Source organism: Anabrus simplex, chromosome 1, assembly GCF_040414725.1.
Source record: "Anabrus simplex isolate iqAnaSimp1 chromosome 1, ASM4041472v1, whole genome shotgun sequence".
In the NCBI taxonomy this organism is placed as follows: Eukaryota; Metazoa; Arthropoda; class Insecta; order Orthoptera; family Tettigoniidae; genus Anabrus; species Anabrus simplex.
In genome coordinates, this window is record NC_090265.1 from 1,797,366,785 (window position 1) to 1,797,385,380 (window position 18,596).

At 39.9% G+C, this 18,596-nt stretch overlaps 1 protein-coding gene across 1 annotated transcript in view; it reads left to right on the top strand.

The window, feature by feature from the left end:
- Positions 1-18,596, top strand: part of LOC136858777 (solute carrier family 25 member 16) — a 58,657-nt gene that overhangs the window by 15,249 nt on the left and 24,812 nt on the right. The window contains exon 2 of the mRNA XM_068225695.1: positions 8,843-8,935. Coding sequence (XP_068081796.1) covers positions 8,843-8,935 — 93 coding nt within the window. The remainder of the gene's footprint in view (positions 1-8,842; positions 8,936-18,596) is intronic.

The window sequence follows — 18,596 nt, forward strand, 5'->3', positions numbered from 1 at the left end:
AGATCTTCATTGGGGTAATCACACAAATGGATAGTAAATAAAGGGTACAGATCTCTGCACATGATTATCAGGGTATTTAGGGGTTGTAGTAAGAATGTAAGGAGCCTCCGTGGCTCAGACGGCAGTGCGTCGGCCTCTCACCGCTGGATACCGTGGTTCAAATCCCAGTCACTCCATGTGAGATTTGTGCTGGACAAAGCGGAGGCGGGACAGGTTTTTCTCCGGGTACTCCGGTTTTCCCTGTCATCTTTCATTCCAGCAAAACTCTCATTTCATAGCATCTCTGTCATTAATAAATCACTTTGGGAGTGGCGACCACATCGTACTAATAGCCTATATCTGCTTCATTCATTCCATCCCTGACCCGGTCAGTGACTGGAAAACAGGTTGTAGGTTTTCATTTTCATTCAGTAAGAATGTAAACGAGAGGGCATGATCAAGTTCACGATGGAAGTAGAAAATGAAGGTAAATAACCTTTTCTTGATCTGCTAGTATACAAGAAGAATGATGGTACACTAGGCCATGCAGTGTACAAGAAACTTATACATTCTGAAAGATACCTTAAGTCTTCACATCACCACCTCTGCCAAAAAGTAGCTCTCCTTCAAAAGTTATTTACTAGGGTGAATATGATTGCAGACGCTGATAACCGCTCAAGTGCATTAAGAGAACTGACAACATCCATGGAGAAAAATGGATATATGTCAGGACACATAGCATGAGCTGTGAAGATCAAGGAGCCTAACAGGGATAGCACCAACCAGGACTACACTAAAAAGAAGCAAGTATTCCTTACGTGGCAGGTATAACTGACAGAATAGGGCGCATTCTTTGGAAGTACAATATAATTCCAGTTTTCACCACAGACCAGAAGGTCATATCAGTGTTTCAACGATTCAAAGAAAAACCACATCTTGAAACACCAGGCGTAAATGAAGTTCCATGTTGTTTATGGTTGCTCGTATATTGGCATGACGAAAAGTCTTGTCAGCACCAGGGTGAAAGAACACATCAGGTCAGTAAAGAATGTCGCTCTTTCATCCTCCACGGAGAATGGCATAAGCCAGTCTGCCATAGCAGAACATTTCTACAGTACAGACCATGAAATCCTCTTTGACCAGGCGAAGGTCATCATGCCTGTCAATGACTTCTATGCTCGACTGGTAAGGGAAGCCATAGAGATTGAGCTGCGCCCAAATAACATCAATAGACAAGACGACTTCAAGTTATCAAATACATGGAGACTTGTACTGCAGAAATACATGCATAAGACCACCATGGAACAGCGGGATGCACTCGCGAAACCATCAACAGAGGGCAGTGAATCACAGCACGATGATCCTTGAGTCCAATTAGTGGGGTAGGCCGTGGATAGTACGGTCATGACTTCTGCGTTTCTTCGAATTTCTTTGCTCACTGTTGGAAGCAGATACTAACATGCCCTGATGAAGGCCAATGCAATTTGGCTGAAAGCTCAGCTTAGTGGCTTTAATCCAGTATACATTTATTCATTTAACTTTGAATGGTGTTTTTAAAAAAGGAAAGATAACAATTTGAAGATAAAGTTGGAATTCACGGGGACAAATTGGGGCAAATATTCTTTGATAGGAAGGAGAGTTAGGGACTGGAATAATTTACGAAGGGAGATGTTCAATAAATTTCCAAATTCTTTGCAATCGTTTAAGAAAAGACTTGGAAAGCAACAGATAGGGAATCTTGCCACCTGGCCGACTACTGTAAATGTAGATCAATGTTGATTTATTTATTTATATTGATTCCCTGGATCCTGGTTTCTCTCTAGACTTGTCTTGGCTCCATATGTCAAAAGAGGGGCAAAGGAGATCCCATACTATTAATTCATTGTGGTACCTCCTCTTTTTCCGTACCTGGCTTCTTATGTTGTGATGTAATCTTCCTGCTAGTTTAGCCATGTTGCTTAATGCTTACATTGTGGTCTTATCTTGTAACACTGCTCATCCCAGGTACTTATCTAATCTTATCATGTCTCTCACATCATTGATCTACTCTTAACCTAGCTTATTTTCGCATCCCATTCTTGCATTGTTTCCTTCCAGAAATCTGACTGAATTTGTATTTTATATTCACTCTTTCTCAATGCCCATGGCGCAATAGGCCCAGAGAATCATGGCCTGCCAAGCGACCGCTCCTAAGCCCAAAGGCCTGCAGATTATGAGGTGTCATTTGGTCAGCACGACGAATCCTCTCGTTATTCTTGGCTTCCTAGAACGAATCTCCATACCGCAGCCAAGCTGTCCCACTCTCTGTATCATAGTAACAGGTCTGTCCTCATTTCAGACAAGTAAGACAAGGTTCCTAATTCGTTTCTTCGCCCTGCTCTTATTGTTATGTTAACGATTGGCGAAGAAAATATTTCTTTTTGGGAAAATGCGGTTATGTTATTACTTCTGGGTGTGCGACAAACTTGCTGAATATGCTAGCTGCTTTCTGTTGTTGTGCGTCAGAGGATTCACGATCTTGTCAGAGACTACTGGTTCAGAGAATTACACTGTTAATAGAAGGAAAATTAGATGAAACAGTCACATTATGCCACTGGCACTGCAGTCCAACATTCGCCACAAAAATCCCTACTGAAATCAGCACAGTGGGTTGGGGTTTCAGCAACTTCTGCATCCACGGCAATAAAATAGCTTGTCTGCTGTCCACGATCGTTAAGGCGTTGAAGTCTAAAGGGTCTGACACCATGGTTAGCTGGTTCGAGTCCCGTTCTTTGAAAAAATGTTCACCATCAGAATGTTGGCTGGCAGGGTAGGAAAGGTGGTGGTATACAATTTCTAATCAGTGGAAACAGGAAGAGAGGGGAAGGGGGAGACAGAGGTAATGCTCGTTCTTTTCCCAGCCCCAGTGGGAAGTATACAGTTTGTTCTGCACAAATTGACTACTATGTGTACCCCATAGAAAGAGAAGATGAACTTGTACCCAACTGTCCAGGTCATTCGCGACCCACGACACATCCTCAACAGACTCCAAAGGTTGCTACTACACCGTTGTGAACTGTGGATCGAAAAATCAGGGTTGCAAGTGTGTCTTAATTATATACACAGAGAGAGAGAGAGAGAGAGAGTGTTTATCAAACGAACTGTATGGAGGAGACAAGGACAGTCCTGTCGCTGTCTCCATCATACACTGCCTTCTCTTTCCAGCGGCTGGCTCTCTGGCACTGCAAATACGGCGACCTTATCAATTTGATTTGTGTGCCCGGAAGGAACAAACTAACCTAATTTTGTCGCAAAGAAAACTTTTTCTAATCAGATTGCACCATTGTGCTAAACACAACATGAAGATTCTTTTTTTAAGTATAGTTCTGATACATCCAGTATAGTTAATGCCTAGACCATTTGTTCTATTTCTTCTGAAAATTATTAATTTTCAGTGCTCTCTGTACTCTTTGTGTAGAAAAATTATTCTATGTTTTGTCAATGTCATCACTATATATAATACATTATACTTTTTACATTTACTGCTATTTGTCGCATTGTGAAGACAAAATCTGCTCTTGTGCTGGCTCTTTTGGAAACCATTTTGCTCTTCTCGCTATACTCCAGTGCTTGAATGCATATTTTGGTTATGGGAAGGATTAAGTTGACTCCTCTCTAGTTGTCACATTTATTTTTGTGACCTAATTTCCTTAAAAATGAAATATTTCTTCTCTCCTTTTCCTCAGTCACCACTGATCTGAATTTAGGACAGTCACCCAGGTGGCAGATTCCCTACCTGTTGTTTTCTAGCCTTTTCTTAAGTGATTGCAAATATATTGAACATCTCTCATGGTAAGTTATTCCAATCCCTAAATCCCCTTCCTAGTATAAACAAATATTTGCCCCAATTTGTCCTCTTGAATTCCAATTTTACCTTCATATTGCGATCTCTCCTACTTTTAAAAACACCACTCACACTTATTCGTCTACTGATGGCATTGCACGCCATCTCTTCGCTGACAGCTTCGAACATACCAGTTATAATACCAATATAGTTGGTCCGTTATTGGACATTATACATTTTTCCACCTAACTCATTCCTGGTTGCCAGCGTTTTTCCCCAGTGTGCTAAGTTGGTAAATAGCACACCTACCAAGACGCCATGGCTAGTGCATACCGTCAAGGCTACTGTGTGGGCTACTTGGAGCCACCGGCAGTGCCAATGCACTATGAGAGACTTTGTCTCATTTTTAAAAGTTGATGCCTGCCTGGTCATCAGATACCACCAACATATCACTTAGTCGAGCAGCTCGTCTTCTAAGTCTTCCCAGCCCAAACTTTCGCCACTCTTTTGTCGGAAATCACCCAGAACAAATCAAGCTGCTTTTCTTTGGATTTTTTCCAGTTCTTGAATCAAGTAATCCTGGTGGTGGTCTCATACACTGGAACCATACTCTAGTTGGGGTCTTACCAGTGACTTATATGCCCTCTCCTTTACAATCTTACTGCAACCCCTACATACCCTCATAACCATCTGCGGAGATCTGTACCCTTTATTTAGAATACGATTTATGTGATTACCCCAATGAAGATCTTTCCTTGTATCAACACCTAGGTACCTACAGCGATCCCCATAAGGAATGTTCACCCCATCAATGCAGTAATTAAAACTGAGAGGACTTTTTTAATTAGTGAAACTCACAACCTAATTTTTTTACCCCATTTGTCGTCGTACCATTGCCTCCCGTCCATCTCACACCATTGTCAAGGTCTTTTTGGAATTTTTCATAAACTTGTAACTTATTTATTACTCTATAGAGAATAACATCATCTGCAGGAAGACTTATCTCTGATTCCACTTCTTTACACATATCATTTATATATATAGGAAACATAAAGGTCCAATAATACTCAACTCTTAGGCAGCTGCTTTTTTCAGGCAACTCTCACTGTCTTAGTCTATTCTGAAGCATTTCTGTCCATCTCTTCTTAATATTTTCGGGTCCCTTTCACATCATCAAATCATCTCTACTAAAATTCTTCCAATATTTATGTTTCTCTGGATTCATTATGTGTTGACAACCCTTTCACCTCTTTGTAATTTTGTCTTGTTTATTCACTTTTCCTCTATATTCATCTAATTATGAATAAAAGACAGTCTGTTTATCACTCTGACCCATTTAAATGTACTCACAGAATTCTATTCAATCGTGAATGACCACATTCACTAACTGCTGGCCATTTCCAAGTCTCTTACAGCAGGACTCCAGCTGGAATGTCAGCACGATGCTATAATCCTTACTGAAAGTTTGCCTTGCTTTCACTTTCACTCGTGCAAGTTCAGTCCCTTCAAACATGCAGTTGCATGCAGAGCTTTGAACACAGGGCTACGACAGCCAAACACATAATGACTGTCCCTCGGTTCGACTCCAGAGAATGTCCAGTAATTCACACAGCTAAACACAGTGAGCTGCAAACAGCAACGACCATTAACACTGTTCCAAGTGATGGGCAGTCCACAATCCACTGTATTACACAGCTAGTATTCTGCTCAGTATGTGACGATACTCTTACTCCACCAGGGCACAGACGACAACCAGCACTTCTGTCGTCAAGCTCCAATTGCTCACTCCATACTACTCCAAGGCGGTAGACACCGGGGGGGGGGGCGTTGTGGTAGGGGCAAGTAACGAGGTGTTGTGTATGACGTGAAAAATCGACTGCTTACTTGTCAACTGAAGCTTTTAAAAACCAAGATAAGGAAATCAAAAAGAATGTTCGATTTCTCCAGATAATACCAATATAAATGGTCCGTTATTGGACATTATAAATTTTCCGGCGAACTCATTCCTGGTTGCCAGCGTTTTGCCCCCGTTTGCTAGGCTGGGCTCATCAGTTGGTACCTAGCACACCTACCAAGACGCTGGCTAGTGCATACCGTGGAGGCCACTGCATAGGCTAATTGTAGCCACAGGCAGTGCCAATGCACTATGAGAGACTTTGTCTCATTATCAAAATTGATGCCTGCTTGGCCATCAGATGATATAGATATTGATTCCCATAGGGAATCTGAAATATTTGTTCCGAATGAGTAAATTTATAATACGCTGGCAACCAGGAATGAGTTAGCTGGAAAATTTATAATGTCCAATAACGGACCATTTATATTGGTATATAAATTTACTCATTCGGAACAAATATTTCAGATGCTCTATGGGAATCAATATCTATATCTTTCTCCAGATAAGTCGTTACTTTCACTTATACTTCATTTATTAGGTAGCTCCTCTAAAAACGTCCTTTTCTACTGAAATTGGGAGATCAACACAGATCATGAAAATTATAAATTATAAACTATTATAAAGACAGAAAGTTTGGTTAAAGAAAATTAGTTAATGGGACATAAATCAAATAATAATAATAATATATCATCATCATCATGTGTTCAATAACTTTCAAATTTATTTGCAATCATTTAAGAAAAGGCTAGGAAAACAATAGATAGGGAATCTGCCACCTGGGTGACTGCCCTAAATGCAGATCAGTAGTGACTGATTGATTGAGAAAGTTCGGTTCATGGATGTCCTGAAGCGGCATATAGGTATAATTTGGGCGACTGCAAACAGTAAAGTGTTGACTTTCAGCGTTTGGCTTGCGATTGTTCTGGCTCGTGTCGTGTGATACGTAAGCAAACTGAAGTTTACAAAAGGGAGCATCTGCGGTTGCCGGATGTACCGAATGAAATGAATAGGTGGAGGCGGCAGATCAAATACAGTTATAATGTCAACAGTATTCTTCAGTACAGCACCTGTCACCATCTCTTCAAAACTAAAAGTGGGTTCAGCAGTCGTGTTCAAGCCCATGAGAGAATTAAGACCTCTGTGGTCGGATACACCCAGGACTTCGACCTCTCTATGCATACCGAACTTTAAAATACCATAATTATGTTACAATGAAAGTGTATTATTATTCACTCAGTTTATTGTCCAGGGTTGGTTTTTGTCTCGGACTGAGTGAGGGATCCCACCTCTACCGCCTCAAGGGCAGTGTCCTGGAGCATGAGACATTTGGTCAGAGATACAACTGGGAAGGACAAGCATCTCGCCCAGGCGGCCTCACCTGCTGTGCTAACAGGGGCTTTGTGGGGGATGAGAAGATTGGAAGGAATATACAAGGAAGAGGGAAGGAAGCGGCCATGGCCTGAAGTTAGGTACGATCCTAGCATTTGTCTGAAAAAGAAGTGGGAAACCATGGAAAACCATTTCGAGGATGGCTGATGGGAGAATCGAAGCCCCCTCTACTCAGTTGACCTCCTGAGGCTCAGTGGACCCCGTTCCAACCTTCGTACCACTATATTGTGATATGTAAAATAAATAAAAATAGAGAATTGCAAATTCTAAGAGCATGTACCGGTACTTTACATTTATACAATTCGTGAAATGAACAACTTCCAGTTTATTCTTAGAATACAACATTAACAATGTCACCCTTGATGAAATCACTATTCAAAAGGTGTCGCAAGTTTCTACCATGCTGTTAACACAAGATTGGGAGCCAGATATTAAAATGAAAGCCAGAATCAGAATTGCAAGAAGTTTATTTCTGAACTTGAAACATCTTGTGTACATCTATGACCTTGAATTCTGTGTTGTGAAGTGTTAAGGTTGATCATTGAGTCGATTGCAGGCTCTTGAAATGTGGGTGTATTCTGGGTAGACCATGTCACCTATGAGGAAGTACTTCACCGTGTCAGAAAATCATGTGCAAAATGCAAAGAAGCTGCCCGTTTCAATCACAACTTCAGAAATGACAAGTGCAGTCTGATACAACTGATCATAGAAGAGAAACTTGCTTGGACATTGATGGGTTCGTCATACAGGATACAGCAACAGAAAGTAGATAGTTGCCAGCCTCTTTTGAGGAGGTGGCACCAGCAGGAGAATTATTATAGTTCCTTAAATGTTGTACATTTTTTCTCTGTGACAATAGTACCTGGGCGTTCATAGTCTACTATTAAATGTCGCCACCCAGAATGTGAAGAACCTGAGACCCGGGGCCATGTGATGGACTGCTGTTCCAAGGGAAATTTACAGAGGAAAATGCCCAATCACGATGTGCGTTCTTTCATTGTGACGGCCCTGCGGAAGACAAAGTGGGAGGTTCATGCCGAAGGGCACTGCCTTTCAGAAGATGGATTAACCAGCCGAGCAGATATTATTGCCATCAACCATAAGGAAAAGAAATGCCTCCTATTAGACCCCAACCATATTCTTTGAGGTTAACTTGGAGCAGGCATTGGTGGTGAATGAGGGAAAAAGAGCCATCTACTACCCATGTGTGCCTCATTTAAGTGAGAGCTATATTTGTTACACATGAGAAGTTCAGAGCCTGGAGAACTTTGTTTAAAGACACAAGTTTCCATCTCAAGAAGCTGGGTCTTATGTTGTCAGATGTGTAACAACTTTTATTAAATATTTTGAAGGATACCCTGACAATACTAAAACACCATCTATATTCTTGTCATTAGATATCAGTGATTCGCTATATTTGTATTATACATTTAAAAAGTTGTACTGTTTTCCGGATCCTTGCGGTCACCCGGAATTGCATCCAGGTGTCTCTTTTGTTGAGTGTATATATATATATATATATATATACTCAACAAAAGAGACATATATATATATATTTATTTTGTAGTCATTAGTCTTACTGAGAGAGGACTGTCACAATCTGACCTTTGGCAATACATGCCAGATTTACATATAGGAAAAAAAACCAGCCAATCTTATTTCTTTTTTGCAGCAATGTTTCTTTCATGTCATCTCTGCTTAATTGGTGAATCTTCCTAGATAGTGAGAGAGTTATCATTTGGATATGTTTGCAGGTGTTGCTGGAATGTGCTCCAAGACAACTGTAGCACCACTTGATAGAATTAAAATTCTACTGCAGGCTCATAATAAGCACTACAAGCATTTAGGTAAGTAAGTCCTTGTTAACAAAAACAATATACATGGTGGTCCATATGTCTTGTAACTTTACATGGCTTTATAATAATATAGTATAATATCAGGTAGTGTCAGCCAGGCTTATGTTTATTTTCATGCCATGAAATGTTTACGCATCCAGAAGGTCAGTATGACCACCTTTATTTTCGTGACACAAAATGATGCAGCGCCATGACCTGTGTGATATTTTACAAAGCAAACCTTCGTTGATTGTATCAAAGGCAGCTCTAACAGCATCCTTCAATTGTTCTGTTGTTTGGTATCATTGTTGTGATACCTTTGCCTTAATAATACCCCAGAGGGCATTGTCACAAGATGAGAGATCAGAGCTTCTGGGAGGCCATTCCAGAGGTGCTGGAAGATGTACTGATCCGCGTCCTATCCACTTATTGCGAAACACTTCATTTCAATATTCCCTGACAGTGATGGTATGGTGTAGCGGTGCTTCATACTGCTGATACCAGGAAGGTCCCAGGAGATTCAGTCTTTGGAGCACTGGAACAAGAAATTCCTGTGACATGCCAAGATAGGAGTGTTGATTGACTACACCATCAAAGAAATTAGGAGCCTATCAAGCGGACATAGCGACCCAGAGCATCACATGTAATAATGAGGAGTTTCCTTTGACCAGTTGTAAACATTCATTGCACGTGCACTTCAATAAATAGCACATTCATCGGAGAAGACAAGTTCAGCCCGCTGCAGGAGTGTCAGAAATACGACCAGCAATTTTACGCATGCTGCTTGTCGTCATCACTGAGCTCGTTGACGGCTGCTGGTTTAGAGGATTTCTATCGAAGATCCTTCTTCATGTGTCGTAACAGTTTTTGGGATTCCAAGTTCAGAGGACCATTTTGTGAAGTGACTTGTTTGGTGACCGAAGCATAGATACCTCCAGACCTGAACACTTTGTACCGGGCGAGTTGGCCGTGCGGTTAGGGGCGCGCGGCTGTGAGCTTGCATCCGGGAGATAGTGGATTCAAATTGCACTGTGGGCAGCCCTGAAGATGGTTTTCCATGGTTTCCTATTTTCACACCAGGCAAATGCTGGGGCTGTACCTTAATTAAGGCCACAGCCACTTCCTTCCAACTCCTAGGCCTTTCATATCTTATAGTCGCTTTAGGACCTATCTGTGTCAGTGCGACGTAAAGCCGCTAGCACAGTTGGTATGTCGTTTAGTTGGTGCTCCAGGCCTTGGTTTGTCTTTGATACATCCAAATAAAAACAGTTTCTTTTCCCAACGCACTATTGTCACTTTAGGAGGTACGGTCTTGCGGAATCGTCTCATGAAATCTCGTTGCACATCCTCCATGGTCTTGCCAGTATGTGGACATTCATAAGCCTAAATACTGACAAGACGACGCTCTTCCACACTATAGGACCTTGTGTCAGCCATGTCTGCAAAAGAACACTGAATTAGGGCTAACAAGATATTATTTTGGGAGGGGGGTAACAAGACATATGGGCCGGCCCCATGGTGTAGGGGGTCCCGGCCAGGTCAGGGATTTTTACCTGGACCTGAGGGCTGTTTTGAGGTCCACTCAGCCTACGTGATTAGAATTGAGGAGCTATCTGATGGTGAGATAGCGGCCCCGGTCTAGAAAGCCAAGAAAAACGGCCGAGAGGATTCGTTGTGCTGACCACACGTCACCTCATAATCTGCAGGCCTTTGGGCTGAGCAGCGGTCGCTTGGTAGGCCAAGGCCTTTCAAGGGCTGTAGTGCCATGGGGGCGGGAACAAGACATATGGACCATCCTGTACATTACTTCAAAATTCTAAACTTCTTTTAGATTTTAATCCAACCCCACTTGGTTGCTAGTTAGGTATACTGCTTTCATCATGGTTCATATAGAGAGATAGGGACAAGAAAGAAACACATTGTTGGGCGAATCAGTGAGGCAAGCACAAGGCCTGCCAAGAGAAGTGGTTTTTCATAGTAATTTAGACAGCTTTATAACACTAGACCTAACATTTCCATGTATGTGTATGTTGGTATTCAGCCCAAAGGCTGGTTTGATCCTCTGCAGCTCCACCAACAGCTGTCATAAATAGCCTAGGCGTTGCTGAAGAGGCATACTACGGAAATTAGGAGTGAGGTAGTTTCCCGTTGCTTTCCTCACCGAGCCAGCTGTTGCTATTACATATCAGTCTGCCAAGCCCACTGAAATGCATGCACCAACCGACCCTATGAGCGATATTTTCACACCATTCATAACAGGGACTGGCTGCATAAGGAATGGTATTACTAGCATCACTCATACCTCAGTCACTTTCATATTGTCAAAGCCAAGGATGAGACTAAGACAGCCCATACCAGAAGACATAGTGCACTGTAAACACTATATCTCGCCAGCAAAGGCATAACATTTCCATAACTAGCACAAATTTCTTAAGTCCATTAGTGAAAGATTTAAACAGAACAGTGTTTTAAATAAGGAAACTGCTTGATTATTGCCCACAAGTGGAAAAGATCATTCTGAGTTCCAGTTGGCGAGTTCTGCCTCATTCCAGTGGTATTTGAAGGTGCTCAAATATGCCAACCTCGTGTTGGTAGATTTACTGTCATGCAAAAGAACTTCTGTAGGACAAAATTCCAGCACCTTGACATCTCTGAGATTCATAAAGAGTAGTTAGTGGGATGCATAACCAATAATGTTATTATTTATCGTTACTTAAAAGGTTGATTATTGTATGATGATAACGGAAATGAGCACAGAAGATGAGACAGGCTCGTGCTTGAGAGTCGCAGGTCTGCTATTTCAAGTGCTGCTATTTGTGTAGGCTACTGCACAGAGCTAAAGTTACATATTTCCTTGTAGAGAGATCATTTCCTACTCCATCCCTCCAGTTTTCAAGTTATTTTCAAAAGAAAAACTGTTCTAGTTTGTATGTATGTCTACCTGTTAGTCCATTTTCTTGAGGCATGTTTTTATGGCCAGATGCCAACCTAGATAATGAAGGATGAAATTGGGAAGGAATCGGCCATGACGTATGAATAGGAACTGTCCCGGCATTTGCCTGGAGGTGAAAATGGGACACCAAAGAAAATAATTCTCAAGACAGCCTATGGTGGGGTTTGAACCCACACGTCTCCCAAATGCAGAGTTTGGCTCCACAGCCATAGCGCTTTAACAGCCACCGCCATTGCACTCCATTACTAATTCACTGATAATTGAAATTGAAATATTAATAAATTACTAATTTTAAGATGCAATTGTTCTCCAGGATGAAACTCAAATACTCCTGTCTTTTGAGAGACTTGTTAATTGTTCACAACAGAATGGCCCTTTAAATCTAATTCTGAGATACGTAATTCAAGTTTAAAAACTTCATATTAAATCCGTATTGAACCGAGAATCTAATGGGAACAAAATAGTGGGGTCCACCTATTCAATACAGTACAATGTTATAAAATGAATTGTAACATTTTATTATTCATGGGACCGGTGCGATGCTGGTGTGCATGATCTTCAGCCACAAACGTACAATGACAACTTAAGTTTGCAAAAACAATGCATAAAAGTGTACACAAATCATAAATGATTGGAGCAATGACTTAATTAAAAACATGAGCAGTGAACATTAACCTAAAGGTACTCTTTTCTAAAAATATAGCACCAATTATCTTAGTTTTGTGTAAGCGTCCTCTTAAACAAGAGTTCACTGAATTTTAAAAACTTTGAATGATATGTGACTGGATTAACAGTAACCCACTATCTTAAAAGTCTAACACCATATTTCTTTTTCATGAGAATATTTGTATGAAAGTCTTCTTGATGAACATTCACAGAGTCTTGAAGTATGTGGTGCAAATGTTAAGACTTCAATCAAAAACATTTTGTTTTACCATTGATTGAAAAAGATCTGATGTAGATGTTTATTCCCATGGGGAACCTAAATTATTTGTCCCGAATGAGTAAATTTATAATACCAATATAATGGTCCGTTATTGGACATTATAAATTTTCCAGCTAACTCATTCTTGGTTGCCTGCGTTTCGCCCTCATGTGCTAAGTTAGGCTCGTCAGTTGGGACTCAGCACACCACCCAAGACGCAAGGCTAGTGCATACCGTGGAGGCCACTGCATAGGCTATTTGAAGCCTAACTTAGCACACGAGGGCGAAACGCAGGCAACCAAGAATGAGTTAGCTGGAAAATTTATAATGTCCAATAACGGACCATTATATTGGTATTATGAAAAAGATCTGTCGTTAAAATAGCTTAACCAGTCTTAATACATAACAAATTATAAATCTAAAGAAAACATGAAGGAACTTCAAACTCTGTTTTTACGTAGTAAAATGAGTCTTCTCTAACTTACGAAATTGTGGCTGGAGTCGGTCTACTAAGTATTCTATAGCAAGTTTTTACATGAAAATGAGGCGGATACCATGTTTTCCCCAGGGTGCTAAATGATGTTCTCGGTTCAAAATGGGACCTCTGGCGGCGTGTATGACGTGTGTAACCAGACGTTAGAGAAGACACTGATAAGATACTTAAACATTTATTAAGATTCTGACAGACTGTCTGGGCAATCTGGCATTGTGAAGCAAAATTTATTTTGGTTTATGTCTTAGTGCAGACAGCTTGTTATTGGACATGGATGTACTGTGCTGCTGGAATCACTCGACAAGAAAGCAAGAATTTTGATTAAGTCTTTAAGAAAGTTGGCACTGTAAAAGCTGAGACAGGAAGGGTTTGCTCAGTGATTGTTTCCCATCAGGAAGTTAAAAAAAAATTAGGAACTAGACTTCTGGAGTGGCTTATGGCCCCAAATTTCCCTTAGCTGCACCAGAAATGAGCAGCAAGTTAATTCCTGGTGCAAAGAATGACCAGGCATAAACTAACCACTCTGTCCGACTTGGTGTTAGGTTTACGAATAGTGAACGACGTGATATTTCACTCTTCCTTCATAGCCTGTATGGAGATGACTTTGCTTGCAGAAAGTCACGAACCTTAAGGGTTACAAGAAAAGTAACCTAGCCTTAGAACTGAAATCAGAGATAAGGTTTTCTGCTGTTGATGTTATTATGTACAGAGTAATAAGTTACAAGATTCTGAGCTACTGCAAAATAACCTCGACAATGAAATTGAAATAATAAGTAAGGTAGTTCAACCTATTCAATACAAATAAATATGAAATGTAGTATTAAATTCCTATTCAATTAAAAGCGGAAGCGGTACCGGTTTTGACCCTAATCTGGGTCATCATCAGCCAAATAAAATGCAAAAAACAATGCAAAGATAAATAAGAAATTAAAGAGTGAGTCTTTCACAAAAGCAGTTGAAGAGTCAAAATATATTAATGGGGATTGGCACTGTGCAGTTTTAAACCGTAAAACCTAGAAGAAGTAGAAAGTCAGTCACTTATAAGAAGTAAGGCGCAATCTTTTGAATAGTAGCACAACACACGCAAATTTCAGCACTGTCTCATAATGTTTACAAGAAGAGGTGAAAAGTTAAATGAGCCAGCGAATGAGGCACGAAGTCACAATATAATTAATGAATATGAAGTCCCAAAGTTGTTTAGAAGTTGAAGACAAGTCGCTTAATTGAAGCGAATTGTTAGCTCCTGAAGATCAGCGCAACACACTCAATGTCCGGCACTGTGCAAACGAAGCAATTATAGACTGGTTCATCAAGCTATTCACAGAGTTCAGTTGGCAATTGAAAGCACAACAAGATATACAAACAAGAAGGTCTAGCCATGGGAGATCCCTCTCGGGAATACTCGCGGAAATTTACATGGATAATCTCGAAAATAGTAAAATAACAAATAGCATTAATGGATTGTGTCTTTGGCTACGCTATGTCGATGACACATTAGCAACAATAGATAAAAGTTGCAACAATAGTGAAGACATACTAACCTACTTAAATAGCCTAGACAACTGCATCAAGTTCACCAAAGAGGATGAGGGCAATAATTTAATCAATTTTCTCGACATTACAGTTACCAGGACCTTAAACAATTTCGATTTCCAAATTTGTAGAAAACCTTCGTTCACTCCTACAACCATTAAACAAAATTCTCTTCACCCACAGTCACACAAACAAGTCTCATTTTACAGTTTAGTGTACAGAGCGCTAAAAATTCCCATGTCAACTGCCAACTTGAAAAAAGAAATAAATACCATAAAAGAAATAGTTAGTTTCAATGGATACAATCCCTCAATCATACATAAAATAATCAATAAATTGAAATTGACCACGAACCTCTCCCCAATGGAAAAAAACAAATCAAAGTACGCAACCTTTACCTATACTAATCCCATCATACATCAAGGAAACATGATATTAAGATAGCCTTTAAGACCCAACATTCAAATCAAAAGTTATTCTTCAACCACAACAAGATAAACTCGGACAACGATAAGTTTTTGGGTTCCGGCATTTACAGACTGAAATGTGCCGAGTGCAATAGTTCGTACATTGGTCAAACCGGAAGAAGCTTCATAACTAGATATGCAGAACATGTTAACACAACAAACACTCAGCAATGAGCATCCATATGAAGGACACAGGACACAGTTTCACCACAATCAAACAAGATCTCCAAATTTTAAAAGACTGGATTAAGGCAGACTCATGACTGAGTTTGAAAATTTGTACATTTTCTTGGACCAAAAATACAACAGTAATTTTAAAAAAAAACTTAGCCGGGCTGAGTGGCTCAGATGGTTAAGGCGCTGGCCTTCTAACCCCAACTTGGCAGGTTCGATCCTGGCTCAGTCCGGTGGTATTTGAAGGTGCTCAAATACGACAGCCTTGTGTCAGTAGATTTACTGGCACGTAAAAGAACTCCTGCGGGACTAAATTCCGGCACCTTGGCGTCTCCGAAGACCGTAAAAGCATTTAGTGGGACATAAAACAAATAACATTATTATTAATAAAAACTTATGTGATCCAATAGACAACTGAAGCCCTCTTTGTGAACAATTAATAATTTTGTTCAATAAGTTAAATCTGAAAGACAAAAGATTAGTTGACGTCCTCAAAACAACCTCTTCAAGCACCCCCACTAAGCCGTTCAACTTATCACGCCCCTGTTCTCCCTCCAATACACACAACTTCTTCCCATGTGCCAATCACAGGCCCACTCCCCTCCACCAAGACGTCACACGTACAATACGAAGAGCAAGACGTTAGTGACAGCCAGTGCTTTACAAATCTCTTAGCAATAAGGTAACAGCCCAACAACACCCAAGGTAAGTTTTAACTTCACAGTGTCAATTCTTTTACACATTCATTCTTTCTCTTTTCCTGCCATTTCACTCAACTAATTAAGGACTTATTCCTTCCCTTCAGATTTTCACATACGTAAGACAGCTCAACATTAATTACATCGCACAACGTTTTCGACTGTCGCCCATTCAACCAATAAAACTGAAATCGCATTAGTCCATGGATACTTCGACGAACTATTTTGTTTGAGCCTAAAATATAATTAGTCAACATAGACATCCAAGTTGAATTACGATGTAATGCAACATTTTTACATGAGCTGGTCATAAATCACATACAAAATTTCACATCTTGAAGTCATTTCTGATTAGACTGCACCAGAACCGTAATATTGAGGTCCAAAAAAAATTTTTCTTTTTTTTTCTTTTTATGGAAATTCATACAAATTTGGAATGCTTTTTCATATTATTTTACAATGTAAAATACGCGTACAGTAAATTGTAATTATATGTATTCTGCATTCATTCTCAATATTTGTATATAAATTTTAAACTGTCTTTGAACCTAGCATCAAATAAGACTTTAACTACCTCTATTGTCAATACTGTACATATGACGGCCTTGTTTTGAGTGAAAATTCACCAACGTGTTCACTAGAGTAACATTTTTTAATCAATTTAATATTTTGTTAATGATAAGATCTTGTAAATGTTTTTTAGTGTATTCACTCATGCAACATATATTTATAATTTCCAACCAGATGCCTGGTAGAATTTTGAGGTGTTTGATATGACTGATGATGCCCCACAGAAGGGGCGAAACATATCTCAACTATTTTTAACGTTTAACTAATATGTTAACATCTTGTACTGTATTGAATAGGTTGAGTGAAAATACATTTCTTATATTATTATAAATTAATTCATCATCGTCAAGCCAAAACTACTGGACATAAAGAATTGAAATTTTGAGGATACATTTATATTACAATGGCATTAGCTCTGTTGAAACACCGGATCCCGCGAGATCTCCGAAGTTAAGCAACATTGGGCGTGGTCAAGATTTGAATGGGTTGCCACACACTGTTGGTGGGGGTAAGGAAATGGAGGAGTGGAAAGTAACTGGCCACCCTACTGTACATAAACTCCGGCTCAGGCACACCTCTGCAGAGGTTCGAACCTGCCTTCGGTCAGATTACACCCTTACCGTTACCTTAAAAATAAAGAGACACGCATTTTTTGTTTTGGGAAAATCCCACTAGGAGGGGTGCAAAAGGGGTTGAATGCCTTTAATGAGGATACGTATATCTTAGAAACTGAAGATATTACAAACCTAAAAATTGTTATTTGGAATCTCCTTTAAAAATATAGAAAAATGCGTTTTGGGGGAAATCATCTTGGTCGGGGCGGGGGTGAAAAGGAGTTGAATTCCTTTTATGAGGACACATATCTCAAAAACTGAAGATGTTACAGTCATGATAACTGGTATTTAGAAGATCCTTTACTAATAAAGAAACAAGTATTTTTTCTGGAAAATTCACTTGGGGGACAGGGGTGAAAGGAAGTGAAAAAAAGTGAATTCTTTTTATGGGGATACTTACATCTCAAAACTGAAGGTAACAGATGTGAACATTGGTATTTGGAATCTCCTTTATACATAAAGAAACACACCTTTTTTTGGAGGATGGGAGGGGGGGGGAGGGGGGAATCAACTTAACAGCAGTGGGATGAAAGCCAATTGATTTTACTGTTCATAATGTACTTGATTCTGATCATAAACTGATCATTTTTAATTTTTCCTGGGTTCGTTTTCAAGAGCCATCTTTTCCTTTGGAGAACTTTAAGTTAGATTACAGTAGATTCTCCTGGGATATAAATAAAAATTTAAACACCTTTAAAATAAAAGATACGAATGATACTGACCATGTAATTGTTCACCTCTATAATAAGGTCAGTAATGCACGGAAGTACATCATTTGTATCGCCAGAAATCCCGGGCCTACGCGCGACAATGGTGCTGGTCACATTGTCAACAATGACAGTGGCAGCAGATGTAATTTACCAAAGACTTTTTAATATTACTTATCGAGACTCACACAGCGTGCTGAAGCTATGAGGAATATCGAACACATTAGCGCATCACCCTGTTGTGGGAAATTCAGCTTTGAATGCTTGGTTAGCACGTGATACTGTTTACAGTTCCTTGCATGCTTTCATATTGAATCATGTTGCTTAGTGGATCTGCTGTAGTGTTATATGTGAAGGAGTGATAATATATTGCCAAATGTTTTCAGTGAATAAGAGCTTTAGCAGTACTTAAATTGATGGAAAATATTAAAGGAGAGTTAATTTAGGCTTTACGTTTGGAGTGGAAAATTATTCAAGGATTGTGAACCATTGTGCAGCTTATAATTGTACAGACCACTGTCAGAAGGCATCTGTATGTT